Source organism: Rhinolophus sinicus, linkage group LG06, assembly GCF_036562045.2.
Source record: "Rhinolophus sinicus isolate RSC01 linkage group LG06, ASM3656204v1, whole genome shotgun sequence".
In the NCBI taxonomy this organism is placed as follows: Eukaryota; Metazoa; Chordata; class Mammalia; order Chiroptera; family Rhinolophidae; genus Rhinolophus; species Rhinolophus sinicus.
In genome coordinates this window covers 61,747,638-61,773,630 of record NC_133756.1, presented here as the reverse complement: position 1 = coordinate 61,773,630, position 25,993 = coordinate 61,747,638, and the positions used below count along the sequence as shown (strand labels likewise).

General features: G+C 36.6%; 1 protein-coding gene across 1 annotated transcript in view; it reads right to left on the bottom strand.

Moving 5' to 3' along the window:
• Window positions 1–25,993, bottom strand: part of LOC109453332 (nuclear pore complex protein Nup153) — a 215,911-nt gene that overhangs the window by 178,143 nt on the left and 11,775 nt on the right. Inside the window, exons 3-12 of the mRNA XM_074337062.1 lie at window positions 22,481–22,486; window positions 20,878–21,123; window positions 20,595–20,713; window positions 20,384–20,512; window positions 14,234–14,353; window positions 14,096–14,140; window positions 13,942–13,995; window positions 11,798–11,941; window positions 8,852–8,900; window positions 8,440–8,567 (exon numbers count right to left, since the gene is read on the bottom strand). Coding sequence (XP_074193163.1) covers window positions 8,440–8,567; window positions 8,852–8,900; window positions 11,798–11,941; window positions 13,942–13,995; window positions 14,096–14,140; window positions 14,234–14,353; window positions 20,384–20,512; window positions 20,595–20,713; window positions 20,878–21,123; window positions 22,481–22,486 — 1,040 coding nt within the window. The remainder of the gene's footprint in view (window positions 1–8,439; window positions 8,568–8,851; window positions 8,901–11,797; window positions 11,942–13,941; window positions 13,996–14,095; window positions 14,141–14,233; window positions 14,354–20,383; window positions 20,513–20,594; window positions 20,714–20,877; window positions 21,124–22,480; window positions 22,487–25,993) is intronic.

Genomic DNA, 25,993 nt, shown 5'->3' with positions numbered 1-25,993 from the left:
CAATGCTCAACAAACCTACATACCCAGGACATCAACCACATGACCACGATATAATATACTTTTTATATATGCTCAGATAGATCTGCAAATATTTGCTGAGAAGGTTTCTATCTGTCACTCATGAGAAAAATTGGTCTATACTTTCCTATAATGTCTTTGGTTTTAGTTATCAGGGTAATGTCAGTTCCTGAATGTGCTGGAAATACAAAAAGTTTGTGGAGAATTGGTATTATTTCTGTCCTAAATGTTGGTTAGAATTCTAAGGGAAGTTATCAGGACCTGTAGTTTTCTGTGCTAAAGGTATTTTAACTATGAATTCAATTTATTAAAAAGTCTATTCATAGGTATAAAACTAACCAAACATGTGCAAGACCTGTGTGATGACAGTTATAAAACACTGGCAGAAATTTAAAAAGACCTAAATAAATGGAGCGACATATTGACTATATGGATTGGAAAATTCAATTTTGTTAGGATTATTCTCCCAAACTGGTCTTTACACTCAATGCAAACCCAACCAAAATCCCCATAGACTTTGTAGAAAACTGATAGTGTGATTCTCAAATTATGAAAAAGAAAAGGAACCGGGACACCCAGAACAACCTTGAACAAGAACAAAGTTGAGGACTCACAAGACCTGAATTCAAGATTTACTGTAAAGCTGTAGTAATCAAGACAGTTCAGTGTCAGCAAAAGGATCATACATAGATGAATAGAAAGGAATAGGAAGTCCAGAAAGAGAGCCAAAATACCGCCATGAATGTTTTAAAGGTGCAAAGGCAATTCAATACAGAAAGTACAGTCTTGTCAACAAGCGGTAGTAGAGAAATTAAACATTTATATGTTAAACAAACTTGGGTCCATGCCTCATACCACATACAAAACTATCTCAAATTCAAATACTCCAATGAGGGTAAATTTTACTACATGTAATTTATGTCTCAATTGTTTGTTTAAGAAAGGTATTAATCTTCACACACCCTAAACACACACAAACCTAATGTATAAGATGTTTACTGAGATCTAAATTCAGGTTCATATAGTCCCTAAACGAAAAGAATGTTTGCAATACCCACTTATAGCATTTCACCTGAGAATAACTAAAACAAAATTCTATTTGAGTGCCAACAGTTACTTAACAACTATTTTTAAATAAAAGGTTATCAGTCCTATTCAAACCAACCTGATATGGTGTGTTTCGTACTTTAGGCTGTCTGACAACCGTAACTGCCCCACCATACTTTGTTTTCTCAGAATAGAAAGAAGAATCTCCAAGCTGATTTGTTTTAAGGTTCGAAACTTTCCCAATTGACTGCACAGAAACACAATGGTAAATCATCAGCAATAAACCAAAGTGATTGAATCAACTCCAATGTGACTGAATCAACTCCAATTAATACTTACCAGGGAAACATTTCCAAAAGCTGCCAAGTTAAATGCTGGCTTTTTGGAGCTGGTGGCAGTGTGCTTGGAGAGTGTATGATAACGATCAGTCTCTGCAGACGACAGAGCTGGCACTGCAGTGTTTTTTGAAACCGCTACATACGAAACAAAAATATGTAATGCTCAGTAATACCACTATGGGGAATGAGATTTCATTTTAATAATACACTGTCACCTTATTTTGACTAAACAAAGACAATGGATGAATCTGCTGTTTTCACTACCCCCTCACAACCAACCTGTAACACTGACATTAGGGAGCTAATTATCTCTGAGGTTAATTACTAAAATGCATTGTCAAAATGTCGATATAGGCTACTGTTTGCTTTTCTGAGTTCATTCCATTCAAATGAAGGCGTTTGTAGAAAATGCCAAAAAGTTCTAGAAATAGAAATAATAATCTAATATATGCAAATAATTTTATGTAAAGATTATGAGAATTTTTTACTTACTTGAAACACTTGTAACTGGTTCTGAAACACTACTAGAACCAGAAAGTTTTGCTGTTTTTGCAACAGGTACACTAACTGTAAATCCAATCTGTCAAGAGAAAAGTGAACCTTGAAGTGTCATATCTGTTTTAGACAACTCACTATATAGAGCTTTTCCATTCCCACAGTTAAAAAAATGAGTTTAATTTCATTTTTTCTAAGATGGAGAAGAAGTCAACACAGAGCAACGAAAATTGAAGGAAGGCTGTGAAGACCCGGTCATGGGAGTGATTCTCGGTAACACTGGTCATTCCATTTCCTAGAACACAGTATGTTTTATAAATATATAGCTATATGAACTATAATGATATAGTTCATCTTTTCAGTCATTCTTTTATCTCCACATTTTTTCAGGTAGAATTTATATAATTTGAGGTAAATTTATAATATGTCAAGGCAGCACCGTGCAGTGTTGACAGCACGAGCTCTTGAATCAAAAAAACGAAACAAGATTTGAATTCCAGCTGTGCCACCAGCTGCCATGTGACTGTGAACCTAACTGCCCTAAGTACCAATCTCCTAATCGGTGAAAATGAGGGAAAAAGTAATATCCACAGTAGTGGTATTAACATGAAATGCACATTTATATGTGGTCATGGCTTGTAGATCAAGCAGTTAATAAACATCATTTCTCATGAGTTTAGTGAACTGCTTTGGTGTGTCACCCAGTATAGCAAAGTCCACCCCAAGTCTCACATGACCCAGATTAAATACAAACAAAAGAAGTTCTGCTTCTGCTATTGCTAGAGTGCTGGAACCAGCCCAGTTCTCTGAAATAACAATTAGAAGCTCTGGCCTAAATATTAAAAATAACAATCTGAAAACATTAACAAGCACACAAAAGCAAGCAGAAACTGGAGGCGAGACGAGAGTGGAAGGAGAAAAAACACTGAGTTTCGTTCTCTCAGTTATTTGGGGCGACTGAACACTTGAAATTAAGAAAGAAAATAGCAAATCTGTAGGGTGAAAATCAGAGGACACACTAAGTGACCACAGAGGCTAGGACATAACAGGAGATGCACAACTGAAGAGCCACAGGAGGGGAGCCCCGCATCTGCATGTAAGTGTCCAAATCCCCAGCAGACCTGTAAACTACATGACTGTAAGATGGACGCACAGCAAGCAGCCAACTCAGACTAAAGAGTCTCGGCTGCTGCCCACCACAGAGCAGACAGGGTTTGAGTTCAGGTAAGTTCACGGCTACTAAAACAGTCTGAATGACTTCTACTGGACGCAGTTTATTATACATAAACCACACCTCAGTAAAGTCAGCCTCCCCCAAAAAAGGAAAAATAAAGACATCTACAGATAAAAGAAAACTAAGAGAATCTGTTGCCATAAAACTTGCTCTACGACGTCCTCAGGCTGAAGGGAAATGAGACCAAATAGAGACACATTTCCAGAAAAATTAAAGAATACGTGAGGAGACATAACAACAGAAACAAAATCACACATTGTTTTTCTCTGAATTTCTTTAAAATACGTATTACTGGAAGAAAAAATTATATGCTGTGGATTTATAGCCTATCTGTTTAAGTGTAATAAAAATAACACGTAAGCATAAAATACCAAGGAAAAAGGCTAGTAAATCAAAAAATAAAGATGCAAGATTCTTAAAGTTGCACAGGAAGTGGCATAATATTAACACAAAGTAGAACGTAAAAGAGTTAAGGAAATATATCGTAATCACAAAAAGAACCGCAAAGTAACATGAAGACACACATGTAAGAAGTAAACAAGTAACTACAACAGTTCAAACATGGAGGCTTTTATCCAAACATGTCAATAATTGCATTAATTATAAACATTCCAATTAAAAGGCAGAAAGATAAAAAGGGAACACTCAACTATATGCTGTCTACAAAAGACTTAGTTTAAATAGAAAGACACAGGTTGAAAGTAAATGTATAGAGAAGATAGAAAACACAATTTGTAAGCAAAAGGACTCTTGTTCTAATAAAAGAATGGCAGCTTATATGATTAGTAGACAAAGCAGATTTTAGGACAAAAACTTATTTCAAAAGGTTTTTCTAAAAAACACAGTTTGTAATATGAACAGGGGCACATCATTGAAAGTCCACCATACATGTTATGTGCATGCAGTCATGAGGACCTCAAAATATGTGAAGCAAAGCTTGAAATAATTAAGGGGAAAATACAAATTCACCAAATCAAAAGTTGACAATTTAACCCCTATCTCTCAAGAATTTTGAAACACTAACCAAACTCTATGCACTAGAACAAAGCATTCAGCAAGAACAAAGAAGATGTAAGAAATACTATCAGTCATCGATCTGAAATCTAGAGGCCACTATACACAACTACTACAGAATATACTTTCTCTGAATTCATACCAAGCACACCATACACTGGGCTTTAAAAATAGTCTCAATGTGTTCTCAAACATTAAAGTCATGATTAAACAGGAATCACAATAATACACGGATCACACATGAAATCAAAAAGTAAATCAGAAAAAAAAAAGAAAAAACACTAGTACAGGAGAATTTCTTTGCAGCCTGGGAAGGGGCAAAAGTTTCTTAGAACACAAAGAACAGTAAAAATAGTGAGTAAAATACATAAAATTCAGACGTCATAAAACGTAGAACAACAGCTGATAAGAAAATGAAAGGCAAATTAGACAGAGAAAAAAAATATTTATAAGGCCTGTATCAGACAAAGTACTTGTGTCCAGAATTTATAAACAGCTCCAATAACTGTATAATAAAAAGAACCCAAGTTTTTAAAGGGAAAAAGTTCTGAAGACAGACCTCAGAAAGGAAGACAGTCACGTGGCCAAGAAGCACATAAACAAGAACACATTACTAGTCATGAGGGAAACGCACAGTAAAATTACGACACAGCAGCATACACAAAGCAGAATGGCTACAATTTAAAAGAAGACAACCAACTACTAGTAAGGATGTAGAGTGATGGAAAGGTTCACACACTGTTGCTGGGACTTTAAACTATTACTTGCACCTCCACTTATAGGTATTTACCCTAGAGAAATAAACATATATCTACAAACAGATACAAGAATGTTCACGGCAGCTTTTCATAAGAGTCAGGCAGAAAACAGTACACACTGAGTAGCTGTACTGATATGACATTTAGAACAAACAAACCCAATAGTCGGTAGGAAAATGAGAACATTGATTGCCCTGGGGCAGAAGGCAATGAGTATTGACTGGCAGGGACGATGAGTGAATTTTCCACAGGACTGAAAATGTTCCACACTCAGTAGGCTTTGAGTCACATATGTGTAAATACCTGTCAAATTCATTCGATGATAAACCTAAGAATTTTGCATTTCACTACATGTAAATTCTTGCTAAACTATAAAACAACAGACGTTTAACTCTAGTTCAAGCAATGCATAAGGAATTAATTGTGGATGAAGTATATTCACACCTTAAACTTAGTTTGCAATGCACCCAAAACATAATAGGATAGTTATTTGCTAGGTAAAGCAAATAAAACAAAATATTAGAATCTAGTGCTGGGAATATGTGTGTCAATTGCACACTTTTGCCAACATTTCTTCTGTGTGAAACTTATAAGCAAATCTGGTGGAGGGTGGAGAGAAAAACAAAGGTATTTCTGTAAGGATGTTTCTCCCCATCTCCAACTTCCAGTCTCATTTTCCTCCACTTACATCCTTATAACACTTGGACACATTAGCTGAGTAACCTATTGCTCACACCAACTCCTCAAGCTTGGAAATACGGCTTCATTATATATTGACATTGAACCAATTCTAAATATGATTCCTAGTCACCAAAATTTTGACCTGGTTCACCAATATGGGAAAAAGAAAGTCAAGATGTATAATCGGATTGTTACAGACACCTCAAGTAGAACACAACCACCATCAAAAATGGGACTTACTATATGTTCACTTTATAATACCTTTACATGGATTATCTCACATGAGTTATTTCACACTATTGCTGAGCATGAAGAAACTGAGGCACGGAGATATATGGCCTAGTATCATATAGCTAATAAATAGCAGACATCCTACAGACAGAAGGTAAATATAACTAGTATTCATCACTCTATTTTAAAGAGAAGGAAGTTGATGTACAAAGAGTTATTTAACCCAGTTCACTCACGTCACTAAGTGGCAGGACAGTACCTGACCTGATAATATCAACTAGTTAAATCTCCACAAACTCAGTCTTATCGTATACCACTTAACCTATTGTCTATCAATGAACTTTTTCATTATAAAAACAAGATTGGTAGCACAGTAGATGCAAACAATGTTAAATTACTAACACTCAATCCCTACAGAGGGAGGGAGGGGATCTAGATAACAGAGGAGGTAATAAAGAGATCTAAGGGGTTAGATGGTCATAAAGCTCACAGCTAGTATAAAGCTAACAGCTAGTATACAATGTAATAAGAGCAAAATAAACAAACTAACGTTTAACTACCACCACCCTCAAAATGTCACATTACAACAAAATCAGACTAAACACAAATCTGCAAAATGGCTAAAATCTGAGAAATGGCTCTAGGTATTAGCTTGAGATTCAGCTAAAGATCTTAGGAATTGTATCTTTCAGATTTGAAACTGAAGAGAAATAGGCAAAAATTACAAATCTGTCATCAGGCAAACACTAAAACAAGCTGATGTTTTTCTCAAACAGAGATAGACTTTGAAAATGTAGGGCCAAAAATTTTACAGAGAAATATAAAAACTCCACTAAGGAACAAGCTCATGCTATATTAATCACTACTAATTTCCTCATAGAAACAAGATAAGACAAATAACTTATTTCTTACATGTAAATATGTCTACATAAAGAGCTTTAATTACAAAAAGAAAGTGATTTGCTAAGAAAACTTGAAAATATTATACATGGAATAATCAATGGCATTCAAGACTTTTCTTTGAAGACGTTGCAATGCACTGATATATTTCCTCACTTTGCAACACTCCAGCCCAGCAACAAGCAGAAACTAAGGAAAAAATAGACTCTCAAGACCAGTAACTGAGCTGAGACCTCCAACATAAATATCACCAGACAGGCCATATGGCAGAAAGTCCAAATTGCCAAACCAGTCATGATTCTGGTGAGTCACACAATCCCAACGACAGAGGTGCTAAATAGGACAAGAGGAGATAAAGAAAAACTGAAAAACAAAGGACTCCCACTCTAGAAAATCACCAAAGCAAAATACCAATAGACATAAAGAAAATCAATACTAATACATGCCACAATTTCAATCAAAATTTGAATTTACCTTTATCATAAACTGCTACCAGTTCTCCTATTTACAGGTGAAAAACATACTCCTAAAAAACGCAGTGATCAATGAGAAAGTCACAAACAAAATTTAATTAGAAACAAATGACAAATGAAAGCATTAAGAAACAACCAAAGCTTAAATGACTCAGCTGAGCTGAAATGCAGTTATAAAAAGATTGAAAGGAGACCTGCATTCAACTCAAAGTGGCCAGAAAACAAACACAGCCAGCTATAGAAAGAAAGGTTAAATTAACCAATTCAGTTGGTCTGTATCCTTATCAAACTTTTATGTTCAGAACAAATAAAGGACTCTCTTTCAGTCACCAAATAACCTATGAGAAAGAAAATGGATGAAGAAAGAGCACCCCAAATGGTGAAGAAACTCACAGAAAAATGTTCCTCTCATAATAAACAACAAAATGCAAAATGAAACTCCAATGGCATGCCACTTCGCTGACATGACATTGGCAAAAAAAATTAAAATAAACAAAATCAGACTGGTAAGGATACAGAAAGAGCAGACCACCCACGGTCATGTGGAGGTGATAAACTGTAAAACTACCAGGAAGAGCAATGAGGCAACACATGATACATCTGAAGGTGTGTATGATCCCCTATAATCCAACCCCATTCCTAGATAAAGAGCCTACAGAACACATGGCACTTGTGCCCAGGGAGACATGCATGGACATTCCCCTCACCATGTACTAGGAATGGACCCAAATGGACCCTGCAGAACGGATTGTGGGAAATCTTCCTACTGGATAAATATGTAACAGTAAAATTCAATAACCGAGAGTTATCTTTCACGATACTGATATGTTTAATAAGTAATATGAAGAAAAAGGCAAGTGAGATAAACACATACAATACTAATCTACTTATAGACGTTTCACAAATAGGCTAAATCTAACCTTATTATAATATTCCGAGGGTCAAATAACTTCACTTGCAATTCTGTTTTGGAAGAATTACAGCTTTTTTATAATATTAATGAAATTATAAGTGGTTGGTTAGTTTTACTGTTTTGTCACAGTGAACATGATTTAAAATTTAAAAGCCTGGTAATTTAAAACATACACATACAACACACAGGCACAAACACGTTGTTTGAAAGGACTGTTTCAGTGGCAGGTTAGTCTTGTGCTGGGTCACCCCAAAGCCCACCCCTCCACACCTCCCCTCCCCAGCACAGCGCACCAAGGCCTTTAATAGACATCAAGAGTATTAACTACATAACCTACCTCCTCCTCTGGAGGTTTAGTTGCCACGAAGCCTGTTCTCTCCCCTGTCATCTTGCCACCTTCATGACCTACTCCAGGAGACAAACCATTGGCTGCAGACATACTGAAATTTGGGAATGAAAACCACCAGGCAAAAAGAAAAAAAAAAGCAAGAAAGAAAGAAAGGAAATTAAGGCAACTGGTATATTACTCTGCTCCATAATTTGTGAACTAACTGGTTACCTAACAATTAGAGAACTACTAACAAGAAATAAAGATACAGGTGAATGTGATTTTAAAAGCTGATAGATTTCTTTGTGTAAAAAGTTCTATTTTTCAACCTTACTTAATCTTCACAAAGGTTTATGTGAATCAAATATAGACCTTACAAATTAAATGAGATGTTTAGCTATAGCATAAAGATGACATTACCTATCTTGTTCTGTCTTTTGTCCTGGTGTCATTGCTTTTTCATATCCAGTCTAGAAAAAATGAACACAGCATGTTTAAATGCTTGCTTATTTGTTCTCATTTTTGTAACACCATCCTTCTATCTGTGAGTTTCCAATTTGGAATCAGAAATTTCATGCCTAGAATTGGCAACTTATACCCTGCCTCCTGAATGGTACACAAAAGTAAAAATGTACTTGCATACACATAAAATGTCACCGAGCACAACTCTGCTTTAAATGAAATGGTAGTATACAAACATAATACACTACCAAGCACAAAATGAGCTTTACTTATCTCTTCTTATGGCCTATTCAATGCACAAGCATCTTCATAATGATATTCCTTTAGAAATAATTCTCTGAAACTAAGGAGACCTTCCACAAAAATGAATCAGGTTTCCTTGGAGAAATAAGTGATGATAACAGGGTCAGGGCCAGGAATTTACAAGATGAGCCTGGATTACTTTATAATATCAAAAAGCAACTAAATGGTTAAAAAAAAAAACAAAAAACAGAAGAACATCAAAAGGACACTGAAGCCAGGCCGAAGACCATATGGGACAATATGAGCATCAAAACAAGTAATGTTAATGAAGGATTTAACCTATTGATGTAAAAATTCATTTTGACATTAAAAATAAACACATAAACAGCGAAAAGAAAATGTACCTATCATAAAAAGCCAACTAACGTAGAAGGAACATGGAATTAGGGAATCACCCTTTGACAATAAACGAATAATAGATTTAGGCAAATAGCCTCAATAATGCTAACACAAATTGGTGAAAAGGACATTTATGTGCTCAAAGTCATCTCCCCACAAAAAAGTTACTAATAATAAAAGGTAAAATAGTCACTTCACAGTGGACAAATCCCACCAACACCACCTTTGGTAATGATCACACTGCCAGGAATAGAATGAACTGGCAGCATGTGCCTCCTACATGATACACTGAGAAGAGCTCAGCATCCATTCTGGGGTATTACTACCAAAAGTACACAACTGGAATCTAATCAGGAGGAACATCAGCCATCCCCAAATTGCAGGACTAGCTACACCCTAACTTGTATTCTTCAGAAGTATGTATGTTGTAAAATATCAAAATAAAAAACAAACCCACACAACACACAAAAACTCTAAGGAACTGTTACAGACTAAAATATGATCTTAGGTTCTTTGATGTTGCATCACTGGCAACATCTAAATAAAAACTGTAGATTACAGAATGGTATGGTACCAATATTAACTTTCCAGCTTTGATAATTGTTGATTACTTATGTAAGGATTTCCTTGTTCATAGAAAACATGCAGAAAAAGATAAAGCAAATGTAGTATAATGTGGACCTCTTCAAATTTGTCTTGCAACTCTGTAGGTCCAAAATTAAGTTCAAAATACTATTTGAATATTGATGAAGCAAATATGACAAAATTGTAATCATGATGGGTGATTTGAGATAAAAGAGTAATGGGTAAACATCAGACTCTTTCAACTTTACTTTAAAACATTTCAAGAAATGGGTTTGTTACGAAGACCAAACAGATTAACTATAATATATACAACTAAAGGCACAAATAGTAAGATGCTATGCAAATAAAACAAACACACTTTAGTTAAATGACACAAGACAACAGACAAACCCAGATAATGGGACATTGTATAAGAAAATTGGCCTGATCTCTTCAAAATGGTATTGCAACAGGTGTACACAACACATGTCAGAGGGGTAGCAGACTTGGAGGGCCGTTATCACTTTGTGAGGGGTATAAATGTCTCATCATTATGTTGTCTTGTACACCTGAAAATAAAAACCAATGAGTGTAGGAATTCCACTCCTAGGTTCAGATCCCAAGAGAAATGAAAACGTGTGTTCACCGAACCACCACCACCAACAGTAACAAAAACAAATTGTGCAGAAAGAAACATAGGAGGATTATTCATTAGTGAAAATAACGCAAATGTCTACCTCCTCATGAACGGATGAGCAAAATCTGGCACATCCAAACGAATATTATTCAGCCATAAAAAGGAATGAAGTTCACATACTTGCTATGACATGGATGAACCTTGAAATCAGTATGCTAAGTGAAATAAGCCTGTCACAAAGAACCCCATATTTTAAGAATCCATTTATATGAAATGTCCAGAACAAGCACATCTACAGAGACAGGTCAGTGGTTGCCTAGGCCTGGAGAGATATGAGTGAAGGATCACTATTAACGGGTATGGGCTTCTGGGGGGTCGGGAAAATGGAGATGGAAATGTTCTAAAACTGACTGTGGTGATGGCTGAACAACTCTGTGAATACACTAAAACCACAGAACCATACACTTTAAATAGGTAAATGTTGTTCAATCTGATTTATATCCCAATAAAGAGGTGATTTAAAACTAAAAACAATGTGGTGAGATGGAAGTTTACAGGTCTAGAAAGGCAAATCTGAAAGTAACATGTAAAACTTGCTTAGATTAGGGTTCAAAAACACAGCTATGAACACCACCTGAACATGGGCGAGATATTAGATAATATCAGGAAGGCACTGGCATTAGTTTCTTACGTGTGATAATACTGAAGAAATGACTTAGAAAATGAATGCCAAAGCATTCAGAGATGAAAGATGTGATATCTGAAATTTATTCGCAGTAGTCCAACAATGCAAACAAAGTACATACATAAAACAAACCTAGAAAAATTATTTAGTCTAAACCATGAGTACATACTAGTGCTCACTAGTGAACTGTAATTTGGGATTTGATTAAGGTGCCAGCCATTACAAACCCATACCAATTCATAAACATCACTAATTCACAAAGTGGACGCATTGTCTACTTGGTAGACTGCGATGGTACAGTGCTTGTGTTTTACATGATTTATTCTTGTTCATTTTCATCGATACTCAAAGACAAGTGAAAATAAACACATACTCACACTGAGGTTTTTATCTATTCTTTGATTACTCTTCTTGAATTCACCAGTTGGGGTCAGAGACGGTTTAAAATAAATAACTCGATGTATGAAGACTGGCTTTGGGGTCATGAGTCTCTGAACAGGAGGATAATGAGAGTCCACCTTATAGTAAAAAGAAATCAAAAACCAATTTGTATGTTCACATATATGTGAGTGGTGCTCAGCTAAAAATTATTTGACAATAGAAAATGTAACCTAGAGACTATGAGTACTTCCTATAGAAACACTCAGGGAATGCAAAGAAATACGTACTAAGAGAGCTGATAGAACCAGAACACAGGTGTTTGTGTGTGTCTGTGTGTGTGTGTATACATACATATACAGATAATTCCAAAATGGTTTTCATAGACTATTTTATTCCAGACTTAATGACTTTGACACACTAGTACACACACAAAATGAGAACTATACTCAAAACCATTCAACATATCTAATCTTTTACAAAATGAATTTCAAATATGGAAACTAAGTATGTAAACTGAAATCGATTTTGCAACATTTTCCTCCAAATTACTGTCTAGAATTTCTGCAGCTGCAAATAGGGTAGCTTTACACTAGCTAGGAAAATATTTTAATGGCTTAAAATGTGAGCAGATCGCTCTCCAATTTAATGTTCCTCTACTGTGATTTAGAAACCAAACCAAAATCCTTACAATTGAAATCTCATTAGTAAAGTAGTGTCGAGAATTCCAAAGCTTAGCATGAACTTTATTATCTAGGTTCACAAGGGTTTTGTCAAAAGTCTCTTGCTACACGGAATCATTAAAATCCTGTGGGTTTAACGTGTCTGAAGCCAAGAGCTTCTCCTCTGTCCACAGACTGTAATACTAGGAATACAGGCCGTTCACTCAGCTGCAGCTGTGAACAGCCCTGGTTTCAGGGCAAAGACTCTGAGGGTAACTGGCTTTTCCCTCAGTCTCACCACAAGTGTGATCCTACAACTCGGTGACACAGTCTGTTTTGCAGACTCTTCTAATAACATGTGTGAACCATGAGCTTTAATATTATGTTTTGGCCCTTATACTTCCTGACACCCATTAATAAACTTTTTTAGGTACTGTACGCAAACATTCAGAAAATTTTTATTCATGAGAACATCTACTCTGGCACCATTTAAAAATTTACTTCTTTTTAAGAAATCTGATGTAAAATAGGAGTCTGAGAAAAGCAGCTAATGGGCTGTTTTATCCCATTACAGCCACTAATAATGGATTGATTCCCTCTTCCCAGGTTGCAAACGTCTAGGTCATTCCGAAAATTGAGAAGCAACACTATCCTAAGACAAAGTAAATTTTAACTTTCTCCTATACATTAAAAATTTGGTAAAAATAAATATAATTTGTCATATCTTGAATAAGGTCCCCAAATTAATTCAGAGATTTGTGATAATTTTAAACAATTACTTCTTGGGGAAAATTAGTGTTGAAATAAGTGCTTCCACAAGTAAGGGTCTGTTGATCTGCTTCCCAAGAAAGACACTTAACCAGTCACAAAAATAACTAAAAGAATTCACATCTTTTTAGCCCTGGCTAGTGAGCATTTTATTTTTCCTACAATAACCACTAAAGCTTGTTTTAACGAAATAGAATACCCTTAAAAGGGTTAGCAAGATATAATCTATATTCTATTTTTATTAGCTCTGCTTTTTTGGAACAGTAGTTTGGCCGACTGATGGATATTTGCCCATTTGTAATTATATTACACTCAGCACATTGATATATGTTTGTAAATGAGGAACGTTTACAAAGATAACGATGTTCAGTGAGCACGTCAGTTCACTGAACGTCTGGTGACTAAACACTTCAAGCTCTGTTCACTCCTCTTTATGTATCCAAAGGTGACAGTTACTCGTAAAGACTGCCGAGATGCTGAAGATGGGAGTGCCAAATATCCAAAAATGCTGCATGAGCATCTACTACGTATACAGCAATATGCTAAGTAAGATGCTCACAAGAGGAAAAACATCAAGGAAAAAAATGTTATTTTTCATACATGTTCCCTAATGACTCTCAACTAAATTCAGTTTGGTTATTGGCTGACTTGAAAATAAACAACAAAGAAGTCCACAAAATTTACATAAATAAATGCTAAAGAAGTCTTCCCTTTTGCCTTTTGGCCCAATAATCTGTGGTGGTAACTATCCCACTCCTATCAAGAGGCTGAAAACAAAATATTGGAATAGATGGCAAACGGTGAAAATAGGATTTTCATAACCAAAATATACAAATAAATCATATAAAAAGATTAAAAATGACTTACAGAATTCAGTGGAGCAACAGCAGCATGTGGAATTCTTTTTGCATCCTGTTAATTTTGAAATGATAACAAAGCTAAGATTCTTCACTAAACACAAATTTTAGAACACCGTTGCATTTAATTGTGAATGTAAAAATTTACCGCTACTGGGCTTGACTTCTCCTCTAAAAATTGCGATAAAATTCGCCGAGCTGTCGAACTAGTCACACCATAGGATTGTGCATTGAGTTGCTTAGGTTTCATCTGTATTGCTACTGGTGCCTAAAAAGTAAACCTTGCATTATCTGTTGGAACTGATAAGCACAGTTTCAGATGAGGAAAATATTTACTAAACAGAATGGATGCCCTAAGTGAAACAGGATTAATGTGTTATGAGCAACTTATGTCTGGGTGGTGTCATTAATCATATATTCAACCTTTTTTCTTTATGTGTTTATTGACAATCCACCTGTCTAGCTGAGTCATCACTTTTATAATCAGAAAAACGTGAGAAGACAGCATGCACCACTCTACAGATGTGTCAGCTAAGAGTATGTTAAATGGGAAAATTTGAGATAACTGGTAGAACATTCTAGCATTACCTTCATCTGTTTATCCCTGACATTTAAATCAAAGAACACTGGATTAAGGAGAGAGGTATTAAAATATTGTTATTCAAGGTATTAAGTAGTATTGAATTACAGTAAATTCCAAGATAACTAAACAAAGAGACTGTAGACTTTACTGCAATGGAAATTAAAAATTTTAAGCAGACTTGCATCAAAAATTTTAATAGGAAAAAAATTTTAAATACACAGACTCTTTCTTAATAGACGGCTTTTTAGATTTCTTAAAATTGGAGCTAAAGATACAACCTTGTAAAGAACAGACAAGTACCATGTAATACACAAACAATGTTTACAAATTGCAATAGAAACACTTCTTTTTCTCAAGAATGCATTACAACATTTCAATAATCAAGTGAGTTCCACAAGTCAAAGTAGTTTGGGAACGCTCACTATCAAAAAGACACAGTACGATAATCAAATTACAACCCAGTTTCTATAACTAGCTGATAACATCTAAAATTGAACCATAATAACTACTTTAAATAATGTTTCTCTATCTGTACCAAACATTCATTATATTTTCAGGGTAGTTGCAATATTCTACATAAGTCTTATTAAGAATTTGATGCCCCTTTAGGATTGCTGTTCAGACCAGAGGCTTTGGCTAACACGAGGCAATATCAATACCTTCTAGGAATATGTGACAGTGTGCACTGTCACTGCATTGTAATGGCCACGGACCTCTCAGGGCCTTACCTCACTAATCCATAAAACGGAAATGAGATGGGAACATTTAATATACCTTCCCACTCTAACGCGTGGGAAAGAAAGAAAAAGCATAGATTCATCCCAAATGTCAATGATAAACATCTGGAAGCCAGTGTTGAGAATTATTCATATGGCATCTCAGAACTCAGAATTAAAAAGTAAAGAATTTGGTAACAAAATAAAGGAGGAAGTAGCAGGAATAGGATCTTTACTTGAGACGAACTGATGAATCAAGGACTTGCATGATCTTATCTTCCACTAACATGTTGAACTAATTTAAGTGTGAAAAAAATGGCTGAATGGTATTATAATCCACTTCAAGCTTTAGAGAAAGCTCCCTGTGTGACTCCAAGATCCAGTTAACACTTTGTGAAATAAAATATTGCCCTTCGAGAAGACACTCAGAAATAAAACTCAAATTACTGTTAACTATTTATGAAAGCATTATCTATTCAGGAAAACAAGAAACTACTCTAAAATGAAGGCAAATCGTCATATATACTTATTTCTTTGCAATTTCTACATCTATCATTGTCTTCTTTATATGATTTCCCTAATCAAAAGCCTACAGGCTTAAAAATATTATTACTCCTCCATCTGTAAGTTGTCAAAATCTGGAACATAGCACCATAATAATACGTACACAGAAAATAGTTTTTATGAGCTTCAAGAAAATCTTAGGACAAAAAAGAATCCTGCGATTTACCTAAAATTGGTATTATTTTTAAAACTAGCAATTTCTAAATGTTCTCTACTAATGTGTATATGTAAACATAAATAATTTTGTTATATTGACCTTGTATTCTGTGACCTTCCTAAACCCACTTATAAATTCTTCTTGTAGCTACTTTCTATGTAGATCAGCATGTTGTCTGCGTCTAGGAATCTTCATTCCTTCCCTCCCAATATGTTACGCTCTATATTTCTCTCTTCTGGCATTAGCTAAGACCTGCGGTACATTTAACAGCAGCGGTGATAGCAGACATCCTTATTTTCTTCCTAATCTTAGGGGGAAAGTATTCAGTCTTGAACATTAGTATGATGCTAGCTGAGGATTCTCCATCTACACAATTTATCACATGCACGAGGTTCCATCTTTTCCGAGACCTGCTAAAAAATTTCATTATGAATGAATGTTGGATTTTGTCAAATGTGTTTTAGGCATCTGGGGAGATATGCTCATGCAGCTTTTATTCTTTACTTTATTTTCATGGTTGATAATATTTATTTTCTAATGCTAAACGAACCTTACATTCCAATGACATGCTCCCATGTGACCATGATGTAACTTTTTATATACTTCTACGCTGGGTCAATTTGCAAATATTTGTTCTTGAGGTTTGTGTCTGTAATTCATGAGAAATACTGGTCTGTAGCTTTCTTATAACGTTTTTGGATTTAGTTATCAGGGTAATGTGGGTTCCTGAATGTCCAGGGAAGTATAGAAAAAGGTTGTGGAGAATTGGTATTATTTCTGTCCTATATGTTTGGTAGAATCTCCAGGGAAGTTATCTGGGCCTGAAGTTTTCTTTGCTGAAAGGAATTTTAACTATAAATTCAATTAATTTAAAGGCTACTTATAGGTATAAAACTAATAAACTATATGCAAAGCATGTGGATGACTATTACAAAACACCGGTCGAAATTTTAAAAGACCTAAATAAATGGAGAACTATATTGACTTTGTGGATCGGAAGACTCAATATTGTTAAGATGTTTATTCTCCCCCAATTGATCTTTAGACTCAATGCAATCCCAATCCCAAACTTCGTAGAAAACTGATAGGGTGATTCTAAAATTATGAGAAAGAATAGGAACTAGAAAAGCCAAAATAGCTTGAACAAGAACAAAGTTGGAGGCCTCACAGGATCTGATTTCAAGACTTACTGTAAAACTACAGTAATGAAGACAGTTCAGAGTTGGCGAAAGGATCAATATATAGATAAAAGGAAAAGAACAGAAAATCCAGAAATAGAGCCACAATATGATCAACTGATGTTTGAAAGGAGCCAAGGTGCTTCAGTGGAGAAAAGTATTGTCTTTTCAACAAATTGTACTAGAAAAATTGAACATTCGTATGTAAAAAAATAAATCTGAATCCATATCTCATACCACATACATAAATTATCTCAATGGAAGCACAGGCCTAAATTGAAACCTAAAAGTATAAAGCTTCTACAAGAAAACACGGGAGAAAAATCTCTGTGACCTTGGGTCAGGCTAAAATGTCTTTGATACTACATCAAAAGCATCAACCGCAACAGGAAAAAAATAACAATATACCAAATGTCACGAAAAGACCGATTCTTTCAAAAGACATTGCTAAGATAAGCCACTGAAATGGAGAAAAAATATTTCCAAGACACTTATCTAGAAAAGGATTATACCCTGAATAATGAACTCTCAAAATTCAACAAGAGAAGAACCATATTTTAAAAATGGGCAAAATATCTGAAGAGATATTTCATCAGGGAACATCTACAGATGACAAATAAGCCCATGAGAAGATTCTCAATGTCATTAGGGAAATGCATATAAAAGCCAGAGCAAGTTGGAATGGCTACTTCATACCTCTGACGATGGCTAAAATAAAAAACAGAAAAGAAAAAACTGACGACCACCAACTGCTAGTCAGAACAGTTAGATTACTGCTGAGAATGCAAAGAGGCACCAGAAACTTTGCAAAACAGATTGGCAGTGTATTACAAAGTTTAATGTATACTTACCACATGACCTTGCAGTCTAACTTCTAGGTATTTATCAAAACAAAATGAATATCAATGTTCACACAAAATGTCAATAGCAGCTCGTAATGATGAGTGGGGGGGAAAGAAGGAGGAGGACACACTAGAGAGGGGGTTAACTGATTTATTTATTTAGCAATATCTAATCAATTTATTTAGCAATATGTAATAGCAAAAGACATAGGCAATTTAAATGAAGTGCTATGACAGAAAGTAAAGGTGGTTAAGACTGAACTATGTACATTGATAACAATGTCATGTCAAAGGAGTACACATACATACAGGTTTAAGGAATCTCAACATATGTTTACTACTGATCAAAAATCACCTGGCTAAATACACAAATAACAGTGGTAGTTAAGTGTTAAGGAAAGGTGGTCAAGAGTAAACTACATACGTTGATAACAATGTCATGTCAAAGGAGTACACATACATACAGGTTTAAGGAATCACAACATAGGTTTACTATTGATCAAAAATCACTTGTCTAAATACACAAATGACATCAGTAAGGCGTATCCAAAAAGCAGTCATAAGCTTTATCAGATAGTAACTATTACAGTAGATGTCAAAAGCTCACCAAACCATAGGGACAACAACAGTGGAAGAGTCAGGAATTTAACCTTGTCAGGTCTGCAGCTGAGAGCAACTCAGCCGTCTCCCATGGTTGCATGTTAGTTCCCAAGAATGCTGCTGCTGGTGCCGTTGCTGTTGCTGTTGTTATTGCTAGAAGTTAGGGAGTCTTTCGATGCTGCAAGCTGCAAGCTGCATACAAGTTCCCAAAGCTGCTAGAATGATGACAATTCACCAATACAGGAAGTCTCTACTGTCCATTGAGGCAAGTTCCGATCTCACTCTGAAACAATCCAATCCTGGAAAACAGTCCTGAAACAGCAAATCTCCTGACTAGCAATCTCTTGAAAACAGCAATGAATACAATCCAATGCACCTAAGGTCTGTCTTAAATCTCTCTTTAGATGCACCCCGAGCCAAGTTTTGTGTTCCTACCTCACCTCTCAAGGAATCACCCGTTCCGGGAGGGCCCGGCAGTCAATGATGTGAATGTTGCCCATCCAGCTGAAGGGCTAGTTCATCCGTATAAGCAACAAGGCCTGGCGATGTGCTAGTCACGTCATCCTGATACAACTTGGCTGATGCAGGCGAAACAGACTGAAAGCAACATCATCTCATATCTCCCCTACTCAGGAGGACAAGACCAAAGGGGGGATTTACTCAACCCCTAATCACAGCACAGACTTCTTTTATTCCTAAGCTAACCATTACCTGACATGAAGGAAAGAAAAAAGCTAATAGACAAAAGTTAATACCAGCCAATGAAGGCAAACTTTCCTCAAAATCTTCCCTACACAGCTTTATTCACAATTGCCAAAAATTAGAAACAACCCGAGTATCTTTCACTGGTGAATCGATAAACAAACAGTATAGTAGCTCAGCTATGAAAAGGAGCTAACTATTCATATATGCATTATGCTATGTAGAATAAGCCATTTTTAAAAGACTACATATTGTGTTTTTAAATTTATATGACATTCTGGAAAAACGAAAACTACAGGGAAATAAAACACATCAGTGCTTACAACGAGGTGAAAGTTGGAAAAATGTATGACTACAGACAGATACTCAAGGTAAAATTTTGGTGCGATGAAAATCTTTGTTCAATATTTTGATTGCAAAAGTGGTTACACAACTGTCTGTGTTTTGTTCAAATTGAAATACTTTAATAAGAGTAGATTTTACTGCACGTAATTTGTTCCTCAATTTCTTTTTTAAAGGGCAAGGGAAGAGGGTTTGACTACAAAGGGTACCCGAGAATATTTAGCAGTAATAGAACAATTTTGTATCATGATTATAGTGGTGGTTTCATGAGGTTATAGTTTTTCAAATCTCTTACAACTGTACACAAAAAAAGTGAATTTTTCTGTATGTAAAAAAATAAAAAGTTAATAAAGAGGCAAAATAAACAACAAAATATTTTTAGAAAGAGATTAATAATCACGTGTCCTGAACATACACACACACACAACTCTAATGTATAAAATATTCACTAGATCTAAAATCATATTCATAGCGTCCCTAACTGAAAAGAATGTTTGTAATACCCACTTCTTTCATTTTCCAGAAAATACCTAAACAAAATTCGATTTGAGTGGCATTACTTACTTATCAACTATTGTTTTTAAGAAAAGGTTACCGATCCTTTTCAAACCAACCTGATATGGTGTGTTTCGTACTTTAGGCTCTCTGAGGAAAGCGGTCGCCCCACCATATCTTGTTTTCACAGGATGAAAACAAGAAATTCCAAGCTGGCTTGTTTGAAGGATCGAAGATCTCCCACTTGACTGTACAGAAACACAGTTGATAAATTATAAGCAATAAACACTCAAAACTAATGTGATTCAATCAACTCCAATTAGTACTCACCTGGGAAAGTCTTCTAAAGAATGCTGGGTTTTTGGAACTGGTGGCAGTATGCCTAGAGAATGAATTACTTTTCGTCTCCATGGACCACAGATGTGGCACTGAAGTGTTCTCCGAAGCAGCTGTATCAGAAACAAAAATATGTAACACATAGTAAAAGCACTAATGACGAGGCCCTAGATGTTCATGAATAGAAAATGAAAATTACAAGTGAGTGAAGAAAAATATTATCCCATGAAAGTTAATTTTACTACCAAAATTATTTACAACCAAATGCCAAGAACACCTTTAGCAGAAGCTCTTGAAGAAACACCACTGGTAGTTGAGATGTTACCACTGTCATGCTGAGAGGCAGAATCTTTCATTTCCTTCACAAGGGAAACTCGAGAACTGCCCATTGGGAACGAGGAAGAAGCTAAGGACGCAGAGTGTAATGCAGGAGATGCCAACGTGGAGAAATTCAGATGGCTCCGATGAAGAGAAGGCCTCGTTACTACATGTGGACAATTTGAAGTAGTAGTTGTGGAGGTATCTTAAAACAAACAAACAAAAATATTACTATTATGAGTATGTAACTTAGGAAAAGCAATAACCCATCATGACAAAATGCAGTTTGTACCTTGAGAAAACATACTACACAGTGCATATAGCTTCAATTCCAGTCACTGAGGCCTCCTATAAGCCCAATTGAGCCAAAAAAAATGTTTCAACTAACTGAAATTAATTTACCTGACCTAGTGTCAAAACATATTTCCATGATCACAGACCAACTTCTAAAAGTTGAGCGTTCCTGATTTTCTTTGAATTGGTCTCAGTATAAAATCCATTACTCAAAGATAAAATTAAAGCTATTTAAGTCATAAAACAAAGTCTATCCCTCTAGAAACAACCACAATTAAATTCGTATAGCCTCCCCGAGAATTTACATTAGTCCCGCTTTTATCCGTGAGGCATACATTCCACGACCCCTAGTGGACGCCTGAAACCGCAGGTAGTACCAAAGCGTTTCTTCTTATACATACATACAAACCTATGAAAAAGCTTATTTTATAAATTAGGCACAGAAGAGATGGACAGTGACTAATAAAATAGAACAATTATAGCAATATACTGTCATAAAAGCTATGTGAATGGGGACCCCTCGCTGAACTCTTCCTATAGGCTCAGGGCTTTCTGGCACAACACGCTGCCGTCCCTTGAAACACGGTTTCTGTCCATGTCTTCTACCCACAAACTGAATGATTTTCCATCTTAACTGAGCACTTATCATGCACTGTGGCCGTAACTTTTGCAGTCTGAGGTGCAATAGCACAACTAGCACAAATTTGTTTTTCTTTCTTCACAATTTCATGGGTAGAAATTCCCTCTTCCTGTAGATCAACTTCAGTACATGTTTTTTTTCTTTCCCTATTAAGTCAAGAAATGTTACCTTTTCCCTAAAAAAAAAACAAAACACTTTCCAGCTTCTCTTTGGCACATCCAAATTGCCAGCATCACTGCTCTTCGGCTTTGGGGCCATTATTACGTAAAATTAGTGTTACGTGGACACTAGGACTGAGATACCAAGACAGTAGATCTGATAACCAACCTGACACTTAGTGACTAAAGAGCAGGGAGGATCTACAGCCTGGAGACCTTGGACAAAGGTGTGCTTCTACTCCCGGGCAGGACAGAGCAGGATGGCACAATTTTCCACCACGCTACACAGAACAGTGAGTAATTTAAAACTAAAACATTGTTTCTTTTTGGAATTCTCTAATTAATATTTTCACACTACAAATGACTGTGGGTGACTGAAACTGTAGAAGGGAAAATGCCGAAAAGGGGAAGTACTATATATGCATGCAAAAATATACACATTCCCTAATCCAATAATCAGGCTTATGCACCTTGTTCTGTATTGTTTTTCCGTTTACCAATATAATTTTGACTCTATATACAGAGCATTCTTTCCTTTAAATACATATTGTATTTTATCATACCGATTTACTCTACATATTTCATTATTTTCCTAATACTCCATCCAACTTTTATGAAGTTATCCCTACATACTTCTAAGAGTATTCTTATCGACAAATTCATGATTCTTTAAGTTTGTTAGAGTACCATGAGGAGACAATATGAAACAAATATTCTTAAGAAACACAAAAATTCTGATTTGAAGAAGATCCAAGATGGCAGAGTGGATAAACACTGTGCCTGCTTCCTTCCATGAAAATACTAAAATTACAACTAAATTATAAAAGAATCAACTTGGAGAACCATCTGAGGTATAGCTGAATACAAGTTTTATAATTATGGATATAAAGAAAAAGCCACAGTAAGACTGGTAGGAGGGGCGGAAACACTGAACATCCTGGCCTCAACCTCCAAGTGACAGGCAAGAATCAGGAGGGATATTGGCCAAGGAGATGTCCCCCAAATAAATGAGGTATCCCAGATCCAACCAGGCTATCCAGCCAGGAAGAGGAGCCCCTACAACATCTAGCTCTGAAAAACAGTGGGGATTCTGACCACCGGGTTCGAAAAAGGCTGTGGGAAACCCAGTTATCCTCTGCAGGGGCCCATGCACAGACGCTCTCACTACAAGGCTCTCAAGCTGGGATCCAGTGAAGGGACAGTGACTCAGGGGGCATCAAAGTCATATGGGAGGCAGACTGAGGTTTGTGCTTCAGGGCAAGGGTGAGAGAGGACAATCAACATTTTCCCTGTGTAGAATCTTCTTCCCATGCAGCCAGCTGTCAGACACCATCTTTCCTTTCTTTAGCACTCCCCCAAGAGGGTGAAATTTGAATCTGAATTGGTCTGGTGGGCTCTACTGGGACCCTACCCACCAAATCCCCCCACACCAGAGGCACTTCCTCAGAGAACAGACAGCCCCACCCAAACTGAACTCTTTCTTGAAAAGCTATCAGAGTCTGAGTACACCAGGCGGTCTACAACTGGCCTCGGTGTGCTCTAAGACTTTTGCTGAGTAGCTCTAGGCTCAGCCCTGGCACCAAGTCAGAATCTACATTAACCTGGTGACAACAACTCCGCCCACTCTAGTGACTCCCTGAGATCCTGCATCACCCAACTTGTGTACCACACAAGGCTTCATCATTTTCTGAACCTTAAGAAAGTTGGCAGGTAGCAGCAGGCCTCACAGCATCCTGGCTTTTGAAAAGAGCTACCCCAGGCCCAGTACTTGTGGCAGCTATCCTCAGATCACAGTGTGGCCTCTCACACATGCCTCCAAATTTAGCACAGAAAGCAAACATCCACAGGTCACTTTGTAGCTCCTATAAGGTAGTCCCTGGCTGATCACAGGCACTGGGTGTAATCAGCCTGCACCAGAGCCCTTCCTAAGAGCCCCCAGACCAACATACATGGAGGTTGGCTTCAGAACACAGCAGCGCAATACCCAGTTAGTCCCATAAGCAGCACACAAAAAAGCAGTCTCAAAGGGCACCAGAGCCCACAGGGCTGAATCCCTCAGTGGGATTCCCACTCAGGGAGGTAAGCCCCCTGAACAACAGCACATAAGTTGTGGACATGGCGAACCCCACAACAAATCAGCCAGAGGGCAAATTGTACCCACTTAATGCCAACAGCAAGCAAGCCTCAACTATAACAGGAGCGCACACACAATTCACACAAGGGACACTCCTGGAGCACCTAGAGCCGGTTACCAGCGAGACTGTTCCAGGACCCTACAGAGCACCTACTACATAAGGCCACCTGGCCAATATAGGGACGCATAGCAGATCTACCCAATAGAAACCAAAAGAGGTAGCCACAATGAGGAAACATGTCTCAAATGAAAGTACAGGAGAAAACTCCAGAAAAAGAACTAAATGAAGTGGATACAAGCACCTACCAGATACAGAGTTCAAAACAATAGTTATAAAGATGCTCAAGGAACACAGTGAGAACTTCAACAGGATGATCATTTTGAGCTTTATCAGGCATAAGAAAAGGACATAACAACCATAAAAAATAAGCAGTCAGAAGTGAAGAATATAATACCTAAAATGAAGAATACACAAGAGGGACTCAACAGCAGATTAGATGGAACATAGGATTGAATCATTGATTTGGAAGACAAGGTAGCAGAAAACACTCAGGCAGAACAGTAAAAAGAAAACAGAATCCAACAAAGTGAGGCTAGTTTAAGACACCTCGGGGAGAACATCAAGCATAACAACATTTGCATCATAGGGTTACCAGAAGGACAAGAAACAAAGCCAGGGATTGAGAACCTATTTGAAGAAGTAATGACTGAAAAATTTCCTAACCTGGCGATGGAAGTAGACATACATGTCCAGGAAACGTAGAGACCCAAACAAGATGAACCCAAACAGGCCCACACCAAGACACATTATACTTTAAATAAAAAAGTTGAAGATAAACAGAGAATCCTAAGGACAGCAAGAGAAAGACAATCAGTAACTTATAAGGGAGCCCTCAAAATACTGTCAGCTGATTTCTCAACTGAAATGTTGCAGGCCAGAGGGAACTGGCACAAAACATTCAATGTGATGAAAAGAAAAAAAACTACAACAAAGGATACTCTACCCACCAAGTCTATCATTACAATCTAAGGACAGATAAGGAGCTCCCCAGACAGGAAAAAGCTAAATTCTAATTTTTTTTTTTTTCAGTAAATCAGTGTGAGATGATCTAAAATATCATAAAATTTTCACTGTCAGTTGTACCCTTCCATTTTTTTATTGATGGTGTGTATCACATACATACAACAGAAAAGGTCCTTACAACCTCAGTAATATAATGAATAAAATTCTAGTTGGAATTGACTGTGGTTACCAATGAATTAATTCCGTTATTTCAAGAAAAATATGGCACACCTAAATGGAATTTACAGATGTGAAATGACAAACTCTCCATTCATCTGACACCTACACTAAATTCTTCAAGTTAGTAAACCCTCACAAGCAAGCACATGAGGATGGAAAAGAAGGTGTCAGAACCTGGGGATACACGCTGGTGCATACGAGAAGTCTCTAATCCAGAGAAAGAGAGAGGCTGGGGGCCCATTTGATGCTCAGGGAGGAAAATGACATGGAAGCACTCCTGTTACTGATCTACCACAGAAAGGTTCAGGTGGGTGTTGGTAATGTATTTCAAAAAAATGTCGAAAGGTACTGAGCTATACACCTTAAATGCGTTACTTCAAGCCTATATGACATGGATCTCAATAAAGCTGTAAAAAGTATGTAACGTGAAATGACAGAGTAGCATTTCCAAATTTGCCACATGCATGGGATATACTGAAGCTATTTACTATTTGTAACCCCCCCCCTCCACACACACACACACAGATGCTGTAAAGTGGATCCAAAACCGGTCAAGCCCTAACATGCATGGTCACTCAATGACACGATGAATGAAATGCCCCATTG